The 24,928-nt window shown below is 57.4% G+C and overlaps 3 protein-coding genes across 3 annotated transcripts in view; all 3 read right to left on the reverse strand.

Annotated features, from left to right (window-relative positions):
- Window positions 1-2,866, reverse strand: part of HDAC1 (histone deacetylase 1) — a 40,837-nt gene extending 37,971 nt beyond the window's left edge. Inside the window, exon 1 of the mRNA XM_074555577.1 lies at window positions 2,741-2,866. Within this exon, the coding sequence (XP_074411678.1) occupies window positions 2,741-2,789 (49 nt within the window). The 5' untranslated portion in view covers window positions 2,790-2,866. The remainder of the gene's footprint in view (window positions 1-2,740) is intronic.
- A 1,000-nt stretch (window positions 2,867-3,866) lies between these two features.
- Window positions 3,867-19,627, reverse strand: LCK (LCK proto-oncogene, Src family tyrosine kinase). The gene is made up of 13 exons (XM_074555580.1): window positions 19,371-19,627; window positions 13,162-13,268; window positions 12,980-13,061; window positions 12,767-12,857; window positions 12,578-12,676; window positions 11,577-11,680; window positions 11,339-11,488; window positions 10,110-10,262; window positions 9,138-9,317; window positions 7,154-7,230; window positions 6,913-7,066; window positions 5,347-5,478; window positions 3,867-4,070 (listed from the first exon to the last, which is right to left on the reverse strand). The coding sequence occupies exons 2-13, from the start codon at window positions 13,261-13,263 to the stop codon at window positions 3,868-3,870; spliced, it is 1,527 nt and encodes a 508-aa protein (XP_074411681.1). The 5' UTR covers window positions 13,264-13,268; window positions 19,371-19,627; the 3' UTR covers window position 3,867.
- A 2,822-nt stretch (window positions 19,628-22,449) lies between these two features.
- Window positions 22,450-24,752, reverse strand: FAM167B (family with sequence similarity 167 member B). Its single transcript, XM_074555623.1, has 2 exons — window positions 24,372-24,752; window positions 22,450-23,427 (listed from the first exon to the last, which is right to left on the reverse strand). Exons 1-2 carry the CDS (start codon window positions 24,654-24,656, stop codon window positions 23,164-23,166), a joined length of 549 nt encoding a protein of 182 aa, XP_074411724.1. The 5' UTR covers window positions 24,657-24,752; the 3' UTR covers window positions 22,450-23,163.
- Between the last annotated feature and the right edge of the window lie 176 nt (window positions 24,753-24,928).

A 24,928-nucleotide genomic window follows, 5' to 3' on the forward strand; every position in this document is an offset into this window, starting at 1 on the left:
TAATTCAATTCTCTGAAATTTTGCCAATTTTCAGGGATGGATTTTACCACCTAAAAATCAAAATTTTGGGAAACTTTCAATAAATATTTGAGGCTCTGCAGAGGAAATAGAAGCAGAGAATTCAATGAGGCTTTTAAAAATCCCTATTTAAAAATTTAAAAGCAAAAAAAAATTTAAAAATTAAAAAAAAAGGCGCTAAAATTTAAAAATTAAAAAAAAAAGGAATAAAATTTAAAGATTTAAAAGGCACTAAGATTTTAAAAATTAAAAAAAAAAAAGGGACTAAAAGCTCATCACAAAATGTGGAAGCCAAATTTGTGAAATTCTTGTGCAGGGCAGCAGCAGAATTACAAACAAAACAAGTGCTCTTATTTCATATTTCATATTCATGTTATTATTTCTTATTTCATATTTGAGATGGAATTAAATGCCTTTAAAAATTAGAAACAGCAGGGCTCAAAACCTTCCATTTGAGGGGGAAAAATCACATTTTATAGGGAAAAAAATCACATTTTTAGAGGGGAAAAATCACATTTTAGAGGGGGAAAAAATCACATTTTAGAGGGGAAAAAAATCACATTTTTAGCAGGAAAAATTGCATTTTTAGAGGGAGAAAATCACATTTTTAGAGGGAAAAAATAGGACAGGATTTGGAAAAGCCTCCTGCACTTCCTTAGAGAGGGGAAGAAGCAGCAAGAATGAGTTTTTATTTGAATTCAGAGAATTGCACAAGGTCTGTGACACAAGGGGAGCAGGGAAGGGAGAGGGGCAGGACTGGGATCTCTCTATTTCCCCATTGATCTTCCCCTAAATCCTCACATTTCCCCATTTCCTCAATTTCCCAAATCCTTCCATTTCCTCATCTCACCCCCCTGATCTTCCCCCTAATCTCATTTCCCCATCTCCCTGATCTTCCCCCAATTTCCAAAATCCCACCATTTCCTCATCCCTTGGATTTTCCCCTAAATCCTCACATTTCCTCATCCCCCAGATCCCCAGATCTCCCCATTTCTTCATCCCCTTGATCTTCCCCCAATCTCCAAATCCCCACATTTCCCCATTCCCCCACATCTTCTCCCAAATCCCCAAATTCTCACATTTCCTCTTCCCCAAATCCCAATCCCCACATTTCCCCATCCCACTCCTCTGATCTTCCCCCAAATTCTCACATTTCCTAATCCCCTTGATCTTGTCCCAAAATCCCAGATCTCCACATTTCCCTATCCCCCTGATCTTCCCCCAAATTCTCACATTTCCTCATCCCCCAAATCCCCAAATTCTCACATTTCCTCATCCCCCTGATCTTTCCCCAAATCCCAATCCCCCACATTTCCTCATCCCACTCCTCTGATCTTCCCCTAAATCCTCACATTTCCTCTTCCCCCAAATCCCAATCCCCCACATTTCCCCATCCCACTCCTCTGATCTTCCCCCAAATCCTCACATTTCTTCACCCCCTTGATCTTCCCCCAATCTTCAAATCCCCACATTTCCCCATTCCCCCACATCTTCTCCCAAATCCCCAAATTCTCACATTTCCCCATCCCACTCCTCTGATCTTCCCCCAAATTCTCACACTTCCTAATCCCCTTGATCTTGCCCCAAAATCCCAGATCTCCACATTTCCCTATCCCTCTGTTCTTCCCCCAAATTCTCACATTTCCTCTTCCCCCAAATCCCAATCCCCACATTTCCCCATCCCACTCCTCTGATCTTGCCCTAAATCCTCACATTTCCTCATCCCCCGATCTTCCCCCAAACTCCCAAATCCTCACATTTCCTCATCCCCCTGATCTTCCCCCAAATTCTCACATTTCCTCATCCCCCAAATCCCCAAATTCTCACATTTCCCCATCCCACTCCTCTGATCTTCCCCCAAATTCTCACATTTCCTCATCCCCCCGATCTTCCCCCAAACTCCCGGATCTCCCCATTTCCCTATCCCCCCGATCTTGCCCTAAATCTCCCAATTTCCCCATCCCATCCCCCGATCTTCCCCCAAATCCTCACATTTCCTCATCCCCCAAATCCCCAAATTCTCACATTTCCTGATCCCCCTGATCTTTCCCCAAATCCCAATCCCCCACATTTCCTCATCCCACTCCTCTGATCTTCCCCTAAATCCTCACATTTCCTCTTCCCCCAAATCCCAATCCCCCACATTTCCCCATCCCATTCCTCTGATCTTCCCCTAAATCCTCACATTTCCTCATCCCCCTGATCTTCCCCCAAATTCTCACATTTCTTCATCCCCCTGATCTTCCCCCAAACTCCCAGATCTCCCCATTTCCCTATCCCCCCGATCTTGCCCTAAATCTCCCAATTTCCCCATCCCACCCCCCGATCTTCCCCCCCTCACCCCATTGTCCCCCCCAGTGCTCCCCACACGCTTCCTACGCCCCTCAACCCCATTAAAAACCCCACGCCACCCCTGATCCCACCCCCTGACCTCCCCTGCCCATCAACACCCCCAATATCCCTCCCCACAACCTTTAAACCCCCCCTCACCTCCATGACCCCAAAGATCCCCCATTCCCAAGCTCTCATCCCACCCCCATCCTCCCTCAGTGACCCCATTGCCCTCATCCCCCTCCCCATTCCCCCTCAGCGACCCCTCACACCCACCCCCCCCATTCTCCCCTCACCCCTCAACCCCGCCCCCTCAGCCCCCCGCTCCCCCCCGCCCCGGGACGGCTCCCCCGCGGCCCGGCGGCCCCGGCGGGTGCCCGCAGCCCCTCACCATCGTAGTAGTAGCAGACTTTGCGCTTCGTGCCCTGCGTCAGCGCCATTTTCCTGCCTCCCCTCACAGCGCCCGACCCGCCGCCGCGCCGCGCAACCAACCCTGCCCGCCCCGGGCCCGCGGCCCCGCCTCCCGCGCTGTTCTGTCCAATCGTAGCTCTCCGTTCCGCCCCCTCCCGCCCACTGACCAATCGTAAGCCGCAGCGGCACCTAGCAAGTTAGGCTGAGCGCCGGGAGAGCTTGGGCTGTACCATTGTGGCGGGGGACGGGGGGGGGAGGATGTACCATCGCTGAGGGGGGTCCAGGTGGGCGGGGAGGAACCATTCCCTGAGTGGGGGGGTTAAGGGGGGCTGAACCATCCCAGGGGAGGGGGGACCCCAAGGCAAGGGGTGGCCGAGGGAGGGTCTGGGGGGGCTCCCAGGGCTCCGGTGGGGTCAGGGGGGTCCCGGGGGTCCCAGGGGCTCCTCGGGGTGGGTTGGTGCGAGTGGAGTCCGTGTACCCCCAATGGGGTCCGTGCGCCGCGGGCATCACCCCACATCCCCCTCCCCATGGCAGCCCGGCCCTGAGAGGCCCCCGCCGCTGCAAACGCCTTTATTTCCCCGAAATTATTGTGGGAGAGGTGCTGCAAACACCTTGGGAGGGAGAGGGAGCGTCCCACAGCCGAGGGGTGCAGTGGGCAGTGCTGCTGAGGGGGTTCCTGCCATCACTGAGGGCTGAGGGGGGCGCCTCAGGGCGGGCTGAGGGGAGCCCTGAGGGGCTGGGGCCGGGATGTGAGTCCTGAGGGGCCGGAGCCTGGATATAACCCTGGGAAGAGCAAGGACAGCAGGGTGGGCACCCTCTGGGCACCTCTGCCATCCCTTAGGATTTGGGGGGGTCTGTTCTGACCATCCCCGGGGGGTGAAGTGGGCACAGAGTGGGCTGAGGGGCTGGAACCTGGATGTGCCCTCAGGGAAGGGCAGGGACAGCAAGGTGGGCACCTTGTGCCATCCCCTAGCGCTTGTGGGTCTGCTCAGCCCCTCCTGAAGGAGTCAAATCTGCTGCTCCCAAGCTCTGGAGCGCTGCAAATGTTCACAGAGTTCACCCCCAGGCCGGGGCGGTGTCCATGGGGTCTGTGGGGACCCCCAAGGCTCAGGGCTGCTGCTGGTACTGGCCCTCGGTGGCGGTGAAGAAGTCCTCGAGGACGCTCCTGAGGAAGTCGAAGGTGGGGCGCTCCTCGGGGTTCTCCTTCCAGCACTGCCTCATCAGCTCGTACAGCTCGGGCGGGCAGTGCTCGGGCTGCGGCATGCGGTACCCCCGCTCCAGGTTCTGGATCACCTCGGGGTTCGTCATGCCTGCAGGGAGGGGAACGGTGTGGGGGTCAGGGTGGGTCCCCCCCATGGTGGGGGTGACACCTTGGGGTTGGTCATCCCTGCCAGGACCCAGTTTGGGTCACAGGAACCACCCCAGGGTTGGTCATCCCTGCCAGGACAATGTCCAGGACCCAGTTTGGGGCACCTCAATGTCACAGAGACCAGCCTGGTGTTGGTCACCCCTGCCAGGACCTAGGTTGGGTCACCCCCATGGTGTTGGGTGCCACCCCAGGCTCAGTCACCTTTGCCAGGACAATGCCCAGGACTCATTTTGGGTCACCCCAGGTATTAGGGACCACCCTAGGCTTGGTCATTCCTGCCAGGACAATGTCCAGGACCCAGTTTGGGGCACCTCAATGTCACAGAGACCAGCCTGGTGTTGGTCACCCCTGCCAGGACCTAGGTTGGGTCACCCCCATGGTGTTGGGTGCCACCCCAGGCTCTGTCACCTTTGCCAGGACAATGCCCAGGACTCATTTTGGGTCACCCCAGGTATTAGGGACCACCCTAGGCTTGGTCATTCCTGCCAGGACAATGCCCAGGACCCACTTTGGGTGGCAGGGACCACCCCAGGCTCGGCCATTCCTGCCAGAATAATGCCCAGGACTCAAGCTGGATCACCTCAGATTTTAGGGAGCACTCCAGGCTCAGCCACCCTTTCTAGGACAACACCCAGGACCCATTTTGGATCACAGGGACCACTCCAGGATTGGTTATTCCTGCCAGGACAATGCCCAGGACCCAATCTGGGTCACAGGGACCACCCCAGGCTCTGTCACCCTTGCCAGGACAATGCCCAGGACCCAATTTGGGTGGGAGGGACCCCTTAAGGTTGGTCACCCCTGCCAGGACAATGCCCATGGCCCAGTTTGGGTCACAGGGACCCCTCCAGGATTGGTCATTCGTGCCAGGACAATGCCCAGGACCCAGTTTGGGTCATAGGGACCCCCTTAAGATTGGTCACCCCTGCCAGGACAATGCCCAGGACCCAGTTTGGGTCACAGGGACCACCCCACCCTCCCAAACCCCGCGTGGGGGGCACCTCCCACCCCCTTTCGCGCCCCCCAACCCCTCCCCAGGTGGCTGCGGTGCCCGGTGCAGCCCCGCTGGGCAGCGAGCCAGGCTGGCAGCGGCGTGCGTGCAGCGCTGCATGCACACACACAGACACACACCCACAGACAGACACACCGACACACCCACAGACACACAGACACACAGCGAGGGCGTGCCAGCCCCGCAGCCGCCCCAGGAGCCCGACCTGGGTAGGGGATGCGGCCGTAGGTGACGATCTCGGTGAGCAGGATGCCGAAGGACCACACGTCCGACTTGATGGTGAACGTGCCGTAGTTGATGGCCTCGGGCGCCGTCCACTTAATGGGGAATTTGGCTCCTGGAAAGCGGAGAAAAGGGAAGGGAGGGGATGAAGAGCCCTGGCTGAGCTGGAATCGCGGCGTTAATCCCTGGGGCTGTGCCCAGCCGGGCTCTGTCACTGCCCGGGGACAGCCTGGCTTTGGTGGCAGCCACACAAAGCAGGAGCCCCGCTCCAGCTGCGGGGGGGAGATGGAAAAGGGAAAAATATTCCTTGAACTCCTCTCTTGCAGCTCCCCGGAGCTCCAGGCTCCCTGTCCCCATGTCCCCAAGCTCCCCGGAGCTCCAGGCTCCCTGTCCCCATGTCCCCAAGCCCTGTGACAGCTCCCCGGATCTCCAGGGTCCCTGTCCCGATGTCCCCAAGCTCCCTGGAGCTCCAGGGTCCCTGTCCCGCTGTCCCCAAGCTCCCTGGAGCTCCAAGGTCCCTGTCCTGATATCCCCAAGTTCCCTGGAGCTCCAGAGTCCCTGTCCCGCTGTCCCCAAGCTCCCTGGAGCTCCAGGGTCGCTGTCCCGCTGTCCCCAAGCCCTGTGGCAGCTCCCCGAAGCTCCAGGGTCCCTGTCCCCATGTCCCCAAGCTCCCCGAAGCTCCAAGGTCCCTGTCCCGCTGTCCCCAAGCTTCCCGGAGCTCCAGGGTCCCTGTCCCGATGTCCCCAAGCCCTGTGACAGCTCCCCGAAAATCCAGAGTCCCTGTCCCCATGTCCTCAAGCCCTGTGGCAACTCCCCGGAGCTCCAGGGTCCCTGTCTCGCTGTCCCCAAGCTCTCCGGAGCTCCAGCGTCCCTGTCCCCATGTCCCCAAGCTCCCTGGAGCTCCAAGGTCCCTGTCCTGATATCCCCAAGCTTCCCGGAGCTCCAGGGTCCCTGCCCGCTGTCCCCAAGCTCCCTGGAACTCCAGGGTCCCTGTCCCGATGTCCCCAAGCCCTGTGGCAGCTCCCCGGAGCTCCAGGCTCCCTGTCCCACTGTCCCCAAGCTCCCTGGAGCCCCAGGCTCCCTGTCCTGATATCCCCAAGCTCTCCGGAGCTCCAAGGTCCCTGTCCCGCTGTCCCCAAGCTTCCCGAAGCTCCAGGGTCCCTGTCCCCATGTCCCCAAGCTCCCTGGAGCTCCAGAGTCCCTGTCCTGATATCCCCAAGCTCCCCGGAACTCCAAGGTCCCTGTCCCGCTGTCCCCAAGCTCCCCGGAGCTCCAGGGTCCCTGTCCCCATGTCCCCCAGCTTCCCGGAGCTCCAGGGTCCCTGTCCCGATGTCCCCAAGGTCCCTGGGGATCCAGGGTCCCTGTCCCGCTGTCCCCAAGCTCCCTGGAGCTCCAAGGTCCCTGTCCTGATGTCCCCAAGCTCCCTATAGCTCCAGGCTCCCTGTCCCCATGTCCCCAAGCTCCAGGGTCCCTGTCCCCATGTCCCCAAGCTCCAGGGTCCCTGTCCCGCTGTCCCCAAGCCCTGTGACCCCGGGCAGGGCGGGCTCACCCTCCCGAGCCGTGTACTCGTTGTCCTCGATGAGCCGGGCCAGCCCGAAATCGGCGATTTTGCAGCACAGAGTGTCCGACACCAGGATGTTGGCGGCTCTCAGGTCCCTGTGGATGTAATTCTTGGCCTCGATGAAAGCCATGCCTTCAGCGATCTGGGGTTTGGGATTATTAATTAATTGCTGTCGTTAATTAGCGGCTCCAGCCCCAGCTCCATCCCCAGCTCTCTGCTCCCCCCTCACCTGAGCTGCCATGTCCAGGAGTTTGTAGATGCTGAGCTTGACTCCTTCCGAGGTCTTGAGGAAATCCACGAGGCTGCCTGAGATGAAAGCAGCAGTTCTCAGCTCCTGGGGGGTCACAAGGACACTGTCCCCCCAAAAAAGCTCTGGGAATGTGGCCAATGCCCAGGACCCAGTTTGGGTGGCAGAGACCACCCCAGGCTTGGTCATTCCTGCCAGGACAATGCCCAGGACTCAAATGGGGCCACCTTCCAATTTTAGGGACCAGCCTAGGGTTGGTCACCCTTGCCAGGACAATGCCCAGGACCCAGTTTGGGTCACCCCAGGTTTTGGGGACCACCCCAGGCTCTGTCACCCCTGCCAGGACAATGCCCAGGACTCAAATGGGGTCACCTTCCGATTTCAGGGACCATCCCAGGCCTGGTCACCCCTGCTAGGACAATGCCCAGGACTCAAGTTGGGTCATCCCCAGGTTTTGGGGACCACCCCAGGCTTGCTCATTCCTGCCAGGACAATGCCCAGAACCCAATTTGGGCCACAAGGACTCCCCTAAGATTGGTCACCCTTGCCAGGACAATGCCCAGGACCCAATTTGGGTGGCAGCGACCACCCAAGGCTTGGTCATTCCTTCCTGGATAATTGAAGGACTCAGGTTGGGTCACCCCAGGTTTTGGGGACCACCCCAGGCTCTGTCACCCCTGCCAGGACAATGCCCAGGACCCAATTTGGGCCATAAGGACCCCCTAAGATTGGTCACCCCTGCCAGAACAATGCCCAGAACCCAATTTGGGCCACAAGGACCACCCCAGGTTCTGTCACCCTTGCCAGGACAATGCCCATGGCCCATTTTGTGCCACAGGGACCACCCCAGGCTCTGTCACCTTTGCCAGGACAATGCCCAGGACTTAAACTGGGCCACCCCCAGGTTTTAGGGACCAGCCTAGGCTTGGTCACCATTGCCAGGACAATGCCCAAGACCCACTTTGGGCCACAGGGACCACTCTAAGATTGGTCACCATTGCCAGGACAATGCCCAAGACCCACTTTGGGTCACCCACATGTTGCAGGAACCACCCTGGGGTTGGTCACCCCTGCCAGGACAATGCCCACGACCCAATTTGAGCCACAAGGACCCCCTAAGATTTGTCACCCCTGCCAGGACAATGCCCATGACCCATTTTGTGCCACAGGGACCACCCCAGGCTCTGTCACCATTGCCAGGACAATGCCCATGACCCAATTTGGGCGTCACTATTGCCAGGACAATACCCATGACCCACTTTGTGGCACAAGGACCACCCCAGGCTCTGTCACCATTGCCAGGACAATGCCCATGACCCATTTTGTGCCACAGGGAGCACCCCAGACTCTGTCACCATTGCCAGGACAATGCCCATGACCCAATTTGTGCCACAGGGACCACTCTAAGATTGGTCACCATTGCCAGGACAATGCCCATGACCCAATTTGTGCCACAAGGACCACCCCAGGCTCTGTCACCCTTCCCAGGACAATGCCCAGAACCCAATTTGGGTGGCAGGGACCACTCTAAGATCGGTCACCATTGCCAGGACAATGCCCATGGCCCATTTTGTGCCACAAGAACCACCCCAGGCTCTGTCACCCTTGCCAGGACAATGCCCAGGACCCAGTTTGGGTCACCCCAGGTTTTAGAGACCACCCCAGGGTTGGTTATTCCTGCCAGGACAATGCCCAGGTACCAATTTGGGCCATAAGGATGCCCCCTAAGATTGGTCACCCTTCCCAGGACAATGCCCAGAACCCACTTTGTGCCACAAGGACCACCCCAGCCTCTGCCACCTTTGCCAGGACAATGCCCAGCACACATCACTCTTCCAGTTTAAACGGAAATTTTTCCCAGCTTGAGCTTTACCCCAAAGACCCTTCCCAGCCTTAAACCCCCAGACCTCCATGGCCACATCCCCAAGGCCGGAGCAGCCCCTGGAGCCCCCCGGGGTGGCCTCACCCTTCTCCATGAACTCGGTGATGATGTAGATGGGCTCCTTGGTGACCACGGCGTAGAGCCGCACCAGCCGCGCGTGCTGCAGCTTCTTCATCAGGTTGGCCTCGGCCAGGAAGGCGCTGGGGGACATGCTGCCAGCCTTGAGGCACTTCACTGCCACCTTGGTGTGCCCGTTGTACAGACCTTGGGGGGAGAGCAGGGATTGTCTAGACTAGAAATCCATTTGGATTTAAATGAAATGTACGCCTTTAAGTCTGTGGTTTGAAAACGGCACGGTAGAAATTTCCTAGAGTAGAAATCCGTTTTGATTTAGGTGAAATGTCCATCGTTAAGTCTGTAGCTTGAAAACCACAGAGCAGAAATTTTCTAGAGTAGAGATCCTATTGATTTAAGTGAAATGTACATCTTTGAGCAAAGTCTGTAGTTTGAAAACTACAGAGTATAAATTTTCTGATAGAAATCCATTTTGATTTAGGTGAAATGTCCATCTTTGAGTTAAGTCTGAAAACTATAGAGTAGAAATTTCCTAGAGTAGAAATCCATTTTGATTTAGGTGAAATGCACATCTGTAAGTCTGTAGTTTGGAAACTACAGAGCAGAAATTTTCTAGAGTAGAGATCCATTTTCATTTCAGTGAAATGTGCATCTTTGAGTGAAGTCTGTAGTTTGATAACTAGAGTAGAGATTTAGAAATTTTCTAGAGTAGAAATCCATTTTGGTTTAGGTGAAATGTGCATCTTGAAGTCTGTAGTTTGAAAACTACAGAGCAGAAATTTTCTAGAGTAGAAATCCATTTGGATTTAGGTGAAATGTCCATCTTTAACTTAAGTCTAGTTTGAAAACTACAGAGTATAAATTTTCTAGAGTAGAGATCCATTTTAAGTGAAATGTCCACCTTTGAACTGTCCAGAGTGGGAGATCCCGGCTGGAGGATCCCGCTGCTCGCCCGGGTGCCTCAGTTTCCCCCTGACTCACCCATCCAGACCTCTCCGAACTGCCCCGCTCCCAGCTTCTCCACCAGCTTCAGCGACTCCCGCGGCACCTCCCACTCGTCCTGCCACCACGGCTTCTGCGGCTTCTGCGTCTGGCACGGCTTGCCCAGGCGGCAGCACAGCCCGTCGGAGCTGCCTGGGCACGGGGAGGCAGAGCTGGGCCAGCGCCAGCACCCGGCACAGCCAGGGCTGGGCTGGGGCACCGGGGGCAGCGGGTCCTGCTCGTCCCATCCCGTCCCATCCCGTGCCACCCCATTCAATTCTCTTCTCTTCCATTTCTATTTCATCTTGTCCCATAACCCTGCCCCGTTCCATCCTGTCCTGTCTCATCCCACTCCCTTCCCATCCCATCCCATCCCACAACTTTTTTATGCCATCCTATCCCATTCCGTCCTGTTTGATGCCATCCCCTCCTGTCCCATCCCATTCCCATCCCATCCTGTACCATCCCCTCTTATTCTCTCCTATTCCCATCTTATCCCATCCTGTCCCATTCCACTGTGTTGCACCCCATCCAATTCTCTTCCATTTCCATTTCATCTTGTCCCATAACCCTGCCCCATTCCATCCTGTCCTGTCTCATCCCACTCCCTTCCCATCCCTCCCACAACTTTCCTATTCCATCCCATCCCATCCCATCCCATCCCATCCCATCCCATCCCATCCCATCCCATCCCATCCCATTCCCATCCCATCCCGTTCCACTCCATCCAATTCTCCTCCATTCCCATTTCATCTTGTTCCATAACACCCTGCCCCATCCCATCCTGTCCTGTCCCATTCCACAACTTTTTTATCCCGTCCTGTCCCATTCTATCCTGTTTGGCGCCATCCCCTCCAATCCAATCCCATCCCCACCCCATCCTGTCCCATTCCCATTCCATCATTTTCTACTCCATCCAATTCTGTCCCATTCCCATTTAATTTCATCCCATAACACCCTGCCCCGTTCCATCCTGTCCCATCCCACTCCCTTACATCCCATCCCATCCCACAACTTTTCCATCCCATCCCATCCCATCCCATCCCATCCCATCCCATCCCATCCCATCCCATCCCATCCCATCCCATCCCATCCCATATTGTCCCATCCCATCCCACCCCACCCCACCCCATTCCTGCCCCATTCCCGCCCCATTCCCGCCCCGTTCCCATTCCCACCCCACCCCATTCCCGCCCCATTCCCGTTCCCATTCCCGTTCCCATTCCCACGTGTGTAGTGCTGCACCAGCTCCCTGAGGTTGCCGAAGGGGGCGCGGGGGGAGATGTAGAAGCCGCCGTTGTCCATGTTCCGGATCTTGTAGTGCTTCACCGTCTCTCCCTGGCTCTCGTCCAGGTCCCGCACGGACAGCGAGTACGAGCCTGGGGACAGGGACACGCGTGGGACCCCCAAGCCCTCCTGGGGACCCCCGAGCCCTCCTGAGCCCTCCTGGGGACCCACAGGTGGCACCTTTGGAGGTCTCGCTCTCGCGGATGAGGAAGGAGCCGTGGGTGTTGCCCGAGGCCAGGAGCTGCCGCTCGGCGTCCTTGCGGCTGATGTTCTTGAAGAACCACCTGGGGAACGGGGCAGGGTCAGGGCACGGGGGAACCGAGCCCTGGGGATTTGTGGAGTGCTGCAGGCTCCTTCCCAGGGCTCAGATCCCACTGGGGCATATCCGGGGATCCATCCATCCATGGAGAAATCCATCCATCCATCATCTATCATCCATCCATCGTGGATCCATCTCTCCATGGATCTGTCCATCCATCATCCATCCATCCATCCATCCATCCATCCATCCATCCATCCATCCCTTTATCTGTCTGTCTATCTATCTATCTATCCATCCATCCATCCGTCCATCCATCCATCCATGGATCCATTCATCATCCATCATCCATCCATCCATCCATCCCTGGATGCATCCATCCATCTGTGGAGAAATCCATCCATCCATCATTTATCATCCATCCATCATGGATCCATCTCTCCCTGGATCTGTCCATCCATCCATCATCCATCTCTTCATGGATCCATCCATCCATCGATCCATCCATCCATGGATCCATTCATCATCCATCATCCATCCATCCATCCATCCCTGGATGCATCCATCCATCCATGGAGAAATCCATCCATCATCTATCATCCATCCATCATGGATCCATCTCTCCATGGATCTGTCCATCCATCCATCCATCCATCCATCCATCCATCCATCCATCCCTGGGTGCATCCATCCCATCCATGGATCCTCCCATTAATCCGTCCATCCATCCATGGCATCATCCATCCATGGATCCATCCATCCATCCATCCATCCATCCATCCATCCATCGGTGCATCCATCCCATCCACGGATCCTTCCATTAATCCATCCATTAATCCATCCATCCATCCATCCATCCATCCATCCATCCATCCATCCATCCATCCATCCATCCCTCACCACCCTCTCCATCCCCACTCACGGCTCGGGTTCCAGGCTGTTCACCAAGGCCACAAAGTTGTGTGGGATCAGCCCCTCCTGGCCTGTGGTGAGCGACTGCGCCTTCCACCACTCCCCATTCCTGCAGGGACAGAGCTCAGTGAGACCCCAGACCCTCAATGAACCCCCCAGGCCCTCACTGACAGCCCCCAGCCCCTCTGGGGTTCCTCACTCTTCCAGCACTCGCAGCTTCTCCCCCTTGCGCAGCCCCAGGTCCCCGTCGTGCTTGGGCTCGTAGTTGTACAGGGCCACCACCAGCTTCTCTGTGGGAACAAGAGCAGGGACAGAGTGGCAGTGACGGCTCTGGGGTGGCAGTGACCGCTCTGGGGTGGCAGTGACCGCTCTGGGGGTGTCACAGCCCCCCCAGGCCACAGCCATGCCTCACCTTGCATGGGGGAGCACGGAGGGGACGAGGACTCGTAGGACACCAGGGGGTCTCGCACCTCGGAGCCGTTGCGGATCAGCCTCTGCCAGGGGACAGGAGCTGGTGAGCCCCCAGCTTGGGGGGTTTGGGCACCTCTGGGGGGGTTTGGGCACCGGGATCGGGGTCTGTCGCCCCCTGCTCACCTGGCGCTTGCTGTCGGGCTCGATGGGGTAATTGCAGTGCTCACAGATGTCGATGTTCTCAATCCAGTCCTCGTCATAGTCCGAGCTGCAGCAGCAGCCCATGGTGGCTGTGGGGGACACGGGTGACACAGGGCAACCCCATTGCTGGCTGTCCTCGTGCTCCAGTTCAGGAATGAGCTCATCCTCATTCCTGCATCCGTCCATCCATCCATGGACCTTCCATCCATCCATCCATCCATGGATCCATCCATCCATCCATCCATCAATGGATCCATCCATCATCCATCCATCATCCATCCATGGATCCATCCATGGATCCATCCATGGATCCATCCATCCATCCATCCACCCATCCATCCATGGATCCATCCATCATCCATCCCTCCATGGATCCATCCATCCATCCATGGATCCATCCCTCCATCCATCCATCCATCCATCCATTCATGGATCCATCCATCCATCCATCCATCCACCCATCCATCCATGGATCCATCCATCATCCATCCCTCCATGGATCCATCCATCCATCCATCCCTCCATGGATCCATCCATCCATCCATCCATCCATCCATCCATCCATCATCCATCCCTCCATGGATCCATCCATCCATCCATGGATCCATCCATCCATCCATCCATCCATCCCTCCACCATCCATCCATCCATCATCCATCCATCCATCCCTCCATCCCTCCATCATCCATCCATCCCTCCATCATCCATCCATCCATCCATCATCCATCCATCCATCATCCATCCATGGATCCATCATCCATCCATGGATCCATCCATCCATCCCAGGGCCATTCCCTGACTCCCTCACCAGCCGTTATTTCCCCCTAATTTATCCTGCCTCCGTTAATTAAATCACTGACGGCAATTAGTGCCCAGCCTGAGGCTCCTCTGTGCCAGCTCCTCCCTGCCGTGCCGCTCTGGGGCCGATCCCTCTGCTCTCCCTGCACATAACCTCCTCATTAACATCCCATTAGCAATTAATTAACACACTCCTGCAGCTCTGCTTTAACGAGCTCTGGCTGGGCAAGCACCTCCCCGACCCTAAAATCCCCTCACAGCCCAACGTGGGCACATCCAAACTGCTTTTCCTACAAATTCCCATCCTCTGCACACCCAGCCCCGTCCCTGCTGCACCAGGGGTGCTCCTGAACCCCCAGTCCTGCAACGCCCCCGAGCCTTGGCCATGGTGACACCGCAGTGCCACCGGGGCGTGGGCACCTTTGTCGGGAGCTCTGCAAACCCCACGGGCACCTCTGGGATTCCCAAAAACGCTGAGGGTGGCACAAACCCCGTGGGCACCTCTGGGATTCCTGAGAACACTGAGTGTGGCACAAATCCTGGCACCTCTGGCATTCCCAAAAACGCTGAGAGTGGCACAAATCAGGGCACCTCTGGGATTCCTGAGAACACTGAGTGTGGCATAAATCCTGTGGGCACCTCTGGGTGAGAACACTGAGCGTGGCACAAACCCTTGTGGGCACCTCTGGCCTTCCCAAAAACACTGAGTGTGGCACAAACCCCATGGGCACTTCTGGGTGAGAACACTGAGCATGGCACAAACACCGTGGGCACTTCTGGGATTCCCAAAAACACCGAGAGTGGCACAAACCCCACGGGCACTTCTGGCATTCCCAAAAACGCTGAGCATGGCACAAATCTGGGCACCTTTGGCCTTGCTGAGAGCCCTGAGCATGGCACAAACCCTATGAGCACCTCTGGGTGAGAACACTGAGAGTGGCACAAACCCCACGGGCACCTCTGGCCTTCCCAAAAACACTGAGGGTGGCACAAACCCAGGCACCTCTGGCCTTGCTGAGAGTGCTGAGCATGGCACAAATCTGGGCACCTTTGGCATTCCTAAAAACACTGAGCATGGCACAAACACCATGGGCACTTATGGCTTTCCTGAGAGTGCTGAGTGTGACACAAACCCCGTGGGCACCTCTGGGTGAGAACTCTGAGAGTGGCACAAACCCCACGGGCACCTCTGGGATTCCCAAAAACGCTGAGCATGGCACAAATCTGGGCACCTTTGGCCTTGCTGAGAGCCCTGAGCATGGCACAAACACCGTGGGCACCTCTGGCCTTCCCAAAAACGCTGAGTGTGGCACAAATCTGGGCACCTCTGGCATTTCTGAGAGTGCTGAGCATGGCACAAACCCCACGGGCACCTCTGGCCTTCCTGAGAACATGGACTGTGACACAACCCCGGGCACCTCTGGTCTTCCCAAAACGCTGAGCGTGGCACAAATCTGGGCACCTCTGGCATTCCCAAAAACACTGAGCTTGGCACAAACCCCGTGGGCACCTCTGACCTTCCTGAGAACACTGAGTGTGGCACAACCCCGGGCACCTCTGGCCTTCCCAAAAACGCTGAGTGTGGCACAAATCTGGGCACCTCTGGCCTTCCCAAAACGCCGAGCGTGCCACCAACCCCGGCAGCGGCGCGTGGGCCCCGGAAAAGTCTCTTCTGCAGAATCCTCCCACGCCCACGGGGCCAGGATTCGTCCCGGGTGTGACTTCCGTGGGGTTTTGTCACCTCCTGCCAGCCCAGGTGTGTCACAGCCCCAGCTGTGCCCCCTGTGAGATTTGGGGTGCCCAGGGGGGATTTGGGGTCCCCAAGAAGGGTTTGGGCTCCTTAAGGAGTGTTTGGTGTCCCTAAGGAGGGTTTGGGGTCCCCAGAGAGGGTTTAAGGTTCCTAAGAAGGGTTTGGGGTCCTTAAAGAGGGTTTGGGCTCCCTAGAGAAGGTTTGGGGTCCCCAAGGAGGGTTTGGGGTCCCCATTAAGTGTTTAGGGTACTTAAGGAGTGTTTGGGGTCCCTAAGGAGGTTTTAGGGTCTCTAAGGAGGGTTTGAGGTCCTTAAGGAGAGTTTGGTGTCCTTAAGGAGAGTTTGGGGTCCCTAAGGAGGTTTTAGGGTCTCTAAGGAGGGTTTGGGGTCCCCAAGGATGGTTTGGGGTCTCCAAGAAGGGTTTGGGGTCCTTAAGGAGTGTTTGGGGTCCCCGGAGAGGGTTTGAGTTTCCTAAGAAGGGTTTGGGGTCCTTAAAGAGGGTTTGGGCTCCCTAGAGAAGGTTTGGGGTCCCCAGGGAGGGTTGGGCTCCCCAAGAAGGGTTTGGAGTCCCCATGGAAGTTTTAGGGTCTCTAAGGAAGGTTTGGGGTCCCCAAGAAGGGTTTGGGCTCCTTAAGGAGTGTTTGGGGTCCCCAGAGAGGGTTTAAGGTTCCTAAGAAGGGTTTGGGGTCCTTAAAGAGGGTTTGGTGTCCCTAGAAAAGGTTTGGGGTCCCCAAGGATGGTTTGGGGTCCCAGAGGAGGGTTTGGGGTTTCTAAGAAGGGCTTGGGGTCCTTAAGGAGGTTTTGGGGTCCCCAGAGAGGGTTTGGGCTCCCCAAGAAGGGTTTGGGGTCCTTAAGGAGAGTTTGGGGTCCCCAGAGAGGGTTTGGGCTCCCCAAGAAGGGTTTGGGGTCCCCATGGAAGTTTTAGGGTCTCTAAGGAGGGTTTGGGGTCCCCAAAGATGGTTTGGGGTCCCTAAGGAGGGTTTGGGGTCCCCAGAGAAGGTTTAGGGTCCTTAAGGAGTGTTTGTTGTCCCTAAGGAGGGTTTGGGGTCCCCAAGGATGGTTTGGGGTCCCCATGGAGAGTTTGGTGTCCCTAAGGAGGGTTTGGTGTCCCCAGAGAGGGTTTGAGGTTCCTAAGAAGGGTTTGGGGTCCTTAAAGAGGGTTTGGGCTCCCTAGAGAAGGTTTGGGGTCCCCATGAAGTGTTTAGGGTCCTTAAGGAGTGTTTGGGGTCCCTAAGGAGGTTTTAGGGTCTCTAAGGAGGGTTTGGGGTCCCCAAGGATGGTTTGGGGTCCCTGAGGAGGGTTTGGGGTTCCTAAGAAGTGTTTGGTGTCCCTAAGGAGGGTTTGGGGTCCCCAGGGAGGGTTTTGGGCTCCCCAAGAAGGGTTTGGAGTCCCCATCGAAGTTTTAGGGTCTCTAAGGAAGGTTTGTGGTCCCTAACGAGGGTTTGGGGTCCCCAAGGATGGTTTGGGGTCCCGGAGGAGGGTTTGGGGTTTCTAAGAAGGGCTTGGGGTCCTTAAGGAGGTTTTGGGGTCCTTAAGGAGGTTTTGGGGTCCCTAAGGAAGGTTTGGGGTCCCTAAGGAAGGTTTGGGGTCCCTTTTTCAGACTCTTCCCTTAAAAACTCCCAGCACCACCAAGAGCGACCACATCTCAGCCAGGTAACCAGAAAAGCAAAAAATCCAAATTTCACCAACATTTTGAGGCCTTTTTTGAGCAGGACAAAGCTCAAACTCAGATTTTATGGACCAAAACAGCAGCAAAGTGCCCACATCTCATCCAGGTAACCAGAAAAGCCAAAAAATCCAAATTTCACCAACATTTTGAGGACTTTTTTTGAGCAGGACAAAGCTCAAACTCAGATTTTATGGACCAAAACAGCAGCAAAGTGCCCACATCTCATCCAGGTAACCAGAAAAGCAAAAAATCCAAATTTCACCAACATTTTGAGGACTTTTCTGATCAGAACCCAGCTTAAACTCAACTTTTAAGGACCAGAACAACATTAAATTACCCACATTTCTTACCCAGAGCTAAAGAGCAGCTGAGAAATCCCAAATCCACCCCCTGAGCCCCTCAAACCCCTCCAGGAGCTGTTTTTCTGTTTTTTCCTCCCATGCTGAGCAGGGAGGTGCTGCTATTTTTTTGTGCTTTTTTTCTCTCCCAGCCCCAAGCCACAGCGTAATTTCCACCCAGCAGCCGTTTCACGAGAAAAAAAAAAACAAAAAAATAAAAAAACCCCAAAAAAGAGTGTTTGAAGTTGGTTTTTTGTGTTTTGTCGGTGCAACTGAATTTCTTTGTGCTGGCAGGGGTGGCTGTGCCAGGTGTGGGTTTGAATTTTTGGGGTTTTTTAATCTGAGTTTGGGGTCTCTGTCGTGTCCTGTGCTGTCCCTTCCGTCCACGTGGTTTGTCACCGTTGTCACCAGGGTGAAATCTGAGCTGTCCCCATGGCACCCCCAGACAGATGTGAGCCAGATGTGAACCCGCTGGGTGGGCACCCAGGGGTGGCACAGCCTGGCAGGGCCACCAGGGCCGTGTCCCCAAGGGTGACACTGCAGCAGGGCAATGAGGCAGCAGCAAAAATGGGAATTTCTGAGCGCCTGAAACCCAAAATTGGGCACCAAAAATGGGAATTGGGCACCAAAAATGGGAATTGGGCACCAAAGATGGGAATTGGGCATCAAAAATGGGAATTGGGCACGAAAGATGGGAATTGGGCACCAAAGATGGGAATTGGGCACCAAAAATGGGAATTGGGCATCAAAAATGGGAATTTCTGAGCGCCTGGAATCCAAAATTGGGCACCAAAGATGGGAATTGGGCACCAAAAATGGGAATTTCTGAGCGCCTGAAACTCCAAAATTGGGCACCAAAAATGGGAATTGGGCACCAAAAATGGGAATTGGGCACCACAAATGGGAATTTCTGAGTGCCTGGAACCCAAATTGGGAACCAAAAATGGGAATTGGGCACCAAAGATGGGAATTGGGCACCAAAGATGGGAATTTCTGAGCGCCTGAAACCCAAAATTGGGCACCAAAAATGGGAATTTCTGGGAACCTGAAGCCCCAAATTGGGCAGTAAAAATGGGAATTTCCCAAACTGGACACCAAAAATGGGAATTTCTGGGTGCTTGAAGCCGCAAATTTGGCACCAAAAATGGGAATTTCTGAGTACCTGAAGCCCAAATTGGGCACCAAAAATGGGGATTTCTGAGCACCTGAAACTCCAAATTTGGCATCAAAAATGGGAATTGGACACTAAAAATGGGAATTTCTGAGTGCTTGAACCCCAAACTGGGCACCAAAAATGGGAATTTCTGAGCACCTGAAATCCAAAATTGGGCACCAAAAATGGGAATTTCTGAGCGCCTGGAGCCCCAAACTGGGCACCAAAAATGGGAATTTCTGAGTGCTTGAAGCCGCAAATTTGGCACCAAAAATGGGAATTTCTGAGTGCCTGAAATCCAAAATTGGGCACCAAAAATGGGAATTTCTGAGCGCCTGAAGCCCCAAACTGGGCCAGGGATGTCCCAGAGGGACGCAGAGCCCAGCCTGGCTCGGAACCAACCCGAACCCCCATTCCCATCCCTCCCACCCCCCGGGTGCCCCCCGAACCCCCCGGGTGCCCCCCAAACCTCCCCGGCTCTCACCTGGGTTGGACACGGAGCGGCCGCTGTCACTGAGCCATGTCCTGCCCGTCACATCCTCCTCATCCTCATCCTCGGCAGCCCGGGAGGAGCCCCCCGATCCTTTTGGGGTGCAGAGAGGAGTCCTTCAAACCTTATGGAGTGAAGAGTGGAGCCCCCCCGGTCCTTTTGGGGTGCAAAGCTGAGCCCCCCGATCCTTTTGGGGTGCAGAGAGGAGTCCTTCAAACCTTATGGAGTGAAGAGTGGAGCCCCCCGGTCCTTTTGGGGTGCAGAGCAGAGTCACCGAGCTTTTTGGGGTGCAGAAAGGAGTCCTTCAAACCTTATGGAGTGAAGAGTGAAGCCCCCCCCGGTCCTTTTGGGGTGCAAAACTGAGCCCCCCGAGCCTTTTGGGGTGCAGAGCAGAGTCACCGAAGCCTTTTGGGGTGCACAGAGGAGCCCCCCAAGCCAGGTGGGTTGCAGAGAGAAGCCCCAGGATCCTTTTAGGGGTGCAAAGCTGAGCCCCCCGATCCTTTTGGGGTGCAGAGCAGAGTCCTTCAAGCCGGGTGAGTGCGGAGAGGAACCCCCCAAGCCTTATGGGGTGCGAAGAGGATCCCCCAAAACCTTGTGGGGTGCAGAGAGGATGCCCCCAAGCGTTGTGAGGAGCAGAGCAGAGTCCTTCAAGCCGGGTGAGTGCGGAGAGGATCCCTTTGAGCCTTTTGGGGTGCAAAGCGGAGCCCCCCTGATCCTTTTGGGGTGCAGAGAGGAGCCCCCCAAGCCAGGCGGGGTGCAGAGAGGATCCCCCCGATCCTTTTGGGGTGCAGAGCGGAGTCCCTCAAGCCTTTCGGGGTACGGAGAGAAGCCTCCCGAACCTTATGGGGTGAGAAGAGGATCCCCCCAAAACCTTGTGGGGTGCGGAGAGGATCCCCCCGAACTTTATGGGGAGCAGAGCAGAGTCCCTGAAGCGTTGTGGGGTGCGGAGAGGATCCCTTCGAGCCTTTTGGGGTGCAGAGAGGATGCCCCCAAGCCAGGCGGGATGCAAAGCAGAGTTCCCCGAGCCTTTTGGGGTGCAAAGCGGAGCCCCCCGGGTATTTTGGGGTGCAGAGAGGAGCCCCTCGAACCTCTTGGGATGTGGAGAGGATCCCCCCGAGCCTTGTGGGGTGCAGAGAGGATCCTCACGGTCCTTTTTGGGGTGCAGAGAGGATCCCCTCAAGCCGGGAGGGATGCAGAGAGGAGCCCCTCTAACCTTGTGGGGTGCAGAGCGGAGTCCCTCGAGCCTTTTGGGGTGCAGAGAGGATCCCCCCGAGCCTTATGGAGCGCAAAGCGGAGCCCCTCGAACCTTGTGGGGTGCGGAGCGGAGCCCCCCGGATCTTTTGGGGTGCAGAGATGATCCCCTCGATCCTTTCGGGGAGCAGAGCGGAGTCCTTCGATGCTTTTGGGGCGCCGAGCGGAGCCCCCCGGGTGTTTCGGGGCTCGGAGCCCCCCGGGTGTTTTGGGGAGCGGAGCCCCCGGCCCGGCCGCGCCGCCGCTGTCCCCGCCTCGCTCCGGTTTCCGCCGCATGAGCGGAGCCGAGAGGAGCCCGGAGCCGCTCTCAGCTCGCCCCCGACCGCAAGAGCAGCGAGTGACAAACCCCGATGGCTTCCTGCCACCGCCGGGCCCCTGGCAGGGCACGCGGAGGGGGTGGCACTGCTGCCAGTGCCCCTCTGTCCCTGCTCTGTCCCCTCTGTCCCGCTCTGTCCCCCTCTGTCCCTGCTCTGTCCCTGCCCTGCTCCTGTGCTGTCCCCGCTTCACCCCAGTGTCCCCTCTGTCCCTGCTCTATCCCTGCACTGTCCCCTCTGTGCCAGCCTGGCCGTCCCTGCCCCACCCCAGTGTCCCCTCTGTCCCCTTCTGTCCCTGCACTGTCCCTGCTCTGTCCCCTCTGTACCCTCTGTCCCTGCACTGTCCCTTTGCTGTCCCCTCTGTCCCTGCACTGTCCCTGCACTGTCCCCTCTGTCCCTGCACTGTCCATGCTCTGTCCCCTCTGTACCCTCTGTCCCTGCACTGTCCCTTTGCTGTCCCCTCTGTCCCTGCACTGTCCCTGCACTGTCCCCTCTGTCCCTGCACTGTCCATGCTCTGTCCCCTCTGTTCCCTCTGTCCCTGCACTGTCCCTGCACTGTCCCTGCACTGTCCCCTCTGTCCCTGCTCTGTCCCCCCACTGTCCCCTCTGTGCCAGCCTGGCCGTCCCTTCCCCACCCCAGTGTCCCCTCCGGGCACTGCCACCCTCCTCCATGTGCCCCAGTGTCCCCTCTGTGCTGCAGGACACTGCTCAGAGCCCCCTTGCTCTGTTACCTTTGTGTCACCACCGTGCCACCGCTGCCCTGAGAGCCGCGGTGACACGGACCGGACCCAAGGGGACCCGCGGTGCCCCCCGGGGGGGTGGCAGCGCTGTTTTGGGTACAACAACCACAGCGACATTGTGACATTGTGCTGGCTGCTTTGATGGGGCGGGAAGCCGCAGGCGCAGGCAGGAAGCGCAGAGGTGACAAAGTGGGGGGGATGTGGCACCTCGGGGACACGTTCAGGCTCCGCTCGTGTCCCTGCAGAGAGGAGCGGCCCCAAAATGATCCAAATGATCCCCAAGGCTCCCCTGGCACTGCTTCACCCGCGGCCTGTGGAAGTCACAGCCACCTGGAGGTGTCACCGGCACGGAAAGAGGGCGGCAGCCACATCTGGGGGCGCCGATAAGGAAAAGCCATCGGCTCTGAGCCTCGGCTGCTTTTATTGCACCTCAGAGCCTGAACCCCACATTGCCCACGGGCTGAACCCCAACAGCGCCGGGGACGGGCCCCAAAACGCCCCGGGGGGATGGTGACACTGCTGTGCCCATGGGGATGGTGACATTGCCATGCCTGGGGGGGATGGTGACAATCACAGTGCCCATGGTGATGGTGACACCCATGGGGATGGTGACACTCCCATGCCCATGGAGGGATAGTGACATTCCCATGCCCGGGGATGATGGTGACATTCCCAAACTCCAGAGGGGATGGTGACATTCCCGTGTCCCTCAGTGATGGTGACACCCAAGGGGATGGTGACACTCCTGTGCCCATGGTGGCATGGTGACACCCATGGGGGTGGTGACATTGTCATGCTCTGGAGGCGATGGTGACATTCCCGTGCCTATGGAGATGGTGACACCCATGGGGACGGTGACATTCCCCTACCCCGGGTATGGTGACACCCATGGGGACAGTGATGCTCTCATGCCCATGGGGGGAGGGTGACACCCATGGGGATGGCGACACTCGGGTGCCCATGGGGATGGTGACACTCCCATGTCATGGGGGGGATGGTGACACTCCCGTGCCCATGGTGGCATGGTGACACCCACAGGGATGGTGACACTCCTGTGCCCATGGGGATGGTGACATTACCATGCTCTGGAGACGATGGTGACATTCCCGTGCCCTGGGGATGGTGACACCCGCAGGGATGGTGACACTTCGGTGCCCATGGTGGCATGGTGACACCCATGGGGATGGTGACATTCTGGTGCCGGTGGGGATGGTGACAATGGCATGCCCTGGAGGCGATGGTGACATTCCAGTGCCTATGGGGGGGGATGGTGATACCCCCACAGGGGTGGTGACACTCCGATGCCAATTGGGATGATGACATTACCATGCTCTGGAGATGATGGTGACATTCCTGTGCCCCGGGGATGGTGACACCCACAGGGATGGTGACATTCCGGTGCCACCTCAGCATGTCACCACCCTGGGGACAGCACGTCCTGCCCCAGTCCCTCAGTCCCCAAACCCCGTCGGTGCCCCGGGCTCAGCACAGCGAGAAGCGGCGGGAGTTGATGTTCATGCGGGTGACCCCGATGTGCTTGAGCGGCGTGGAGAGCAGGAAGGCGGCCTTGGGCGGGATGGTGCACAGCAGATCCGAGTCTTCCTCGCAGCCCTCGAGGCCGAAGGTGGCGTCGTCCAGCATCTCCTTGTGCTGGTGGCAGGCCTGCTCCACCTTGAGCCGGTGCAGCCGCGCCCGCAGCCGCATCAGCTGCTGCGCCAGCCGCTGGTCCAGGGCCTGCATCTCCCGCTGCGGGCACAGGGAACGGCCATGGAGCAGCAGGATCGGTGCCCGGGCAGCGGGGATGGCGCTCGGCCAGGGCACAAACCCCGCGATGCGCCCGCGGTGCCAGGCTGGGCACGGCCACGGCTGAGATCGTGCCCTCTGTGCCACCCCCAGAGCGGCAGGAGAGGGTAACAGCCATAGTGTCACCACCCCCGGTGCCGTGAGGGGTCAGGGACAGAGCTGTGGCACCGCAGAACCACAAAACCATCGGGAAAATCCAATCTGTGCCCACCCAGCGAGGTTGGCAGAGATGCCCAGACCCCCTCGCCCTGCTGTGCCTGGTGGTGATGGGCACGGTGTCCCCACCGCTCCGTGTCCCCGTGCCACTTCAGAGCCGCCGCCATGTTGGCAAAGCCGGTGCCGTGAGGGGTCAGGGACAGAGCTGTGGCACTCCAGAGCCACAAAACCCTCGGGAAAATCCAATCCCTGCACACCCGGCGAGGTTGGCAGAGATGCCCAGACCCTCCCAACCCAGCCGTGCCCGGTGGGGTCGGGCAGTCGGGCACGGTGTCCCCACCACTCCCTGTCCCCATGCCACTCCAGAGCCGCCGCCATGTTGGCGAAGCCGGTGCCGTGAGGGGTCAGGGACAGAGCTGTGACACCTCAGAGCCACAAAACCCTCGGGAAAATCCAATCCGTGCCCACCCAGCGAGGTTGGCAGAGATGCCCAGACCCCCTCACCCCGCGGTGTCCCCACCGCTCCCTGTCCCACTCACCAGCTCCGTCCTGAGCCACTCCAAGGCCGCCTCCAGGGTGGCAAAGCCGGTGCCATGAGGGGTCAGGGACAGAGCTGTGACACTCCAGAGCCACAAAATCCAATCCGTGCCCACCCAGTAAGGTTGGCAGAGGAACCCAGACCCCCTCACCCCTGTGGTGTCCCCACCGCTCCCTGTCCCTGTCCCACTCACCAGCTCCGTCCTGAGCCACTCCAGAGCCGCCTCCAGGGTGGCAAAGCCACAAACGCCCCCCGGCTGCCGCTCCCGGGGGTGCGGGGGGCTCTGCCCTGGCCCGGGGGTGCCCCCGGGGGTGCCCCAGCGCTGCCCCCTCACCCGCGCCTCCCACTCCAGGTACGAGGGTCGGCGAGTCTGCAGCTTCAGCTTGGCCGCCAGCGCCTTGAGGCTCTCCAGGTTCTCCTGCTCCCAGGTGGGCTCCTCCTCGCCCAGTTCCTTGAATTTCAGCTGGCTCAAGGCCATGGTGGGATAAAGCAGAGCCCGGATCCCAAAATCCGCGCTGATTTCTGCGCCCACGGGTGGATGAAGGCCCCGCCCTGCCCGCGACCACCCTGCCCCACTCCCTGTCCCAGCTGCGCCCGGTTCCCGGCTATTTATCCACCCCTGGAGGACAAACGCGATGGGCAGGAATTTCCTTATGAATTTCCTTATCTAGAGGAGTATTTTTGGCTTCTTGTGTTGTTTGTTTTTTTTTTTTTTTTAATTTTTTTTTTTTTTACTTTGCTTTATTTTTT

Source organism: Zonotrichia albicollis, chromosome 20 (genome assembly GCF_047830755.1).
Source record: "Zonotrichia albicollis isolate bZonAlb1 chromosome 20, bZonAlb1.hap1, whole genome shotgun sequence".
Lineage (NCBI taxonomy): Eukaryota > Metazoa > Chordata > Aves > Passeriformes > Passerellidae > Zonotrichia > Zonotrichia albicollis.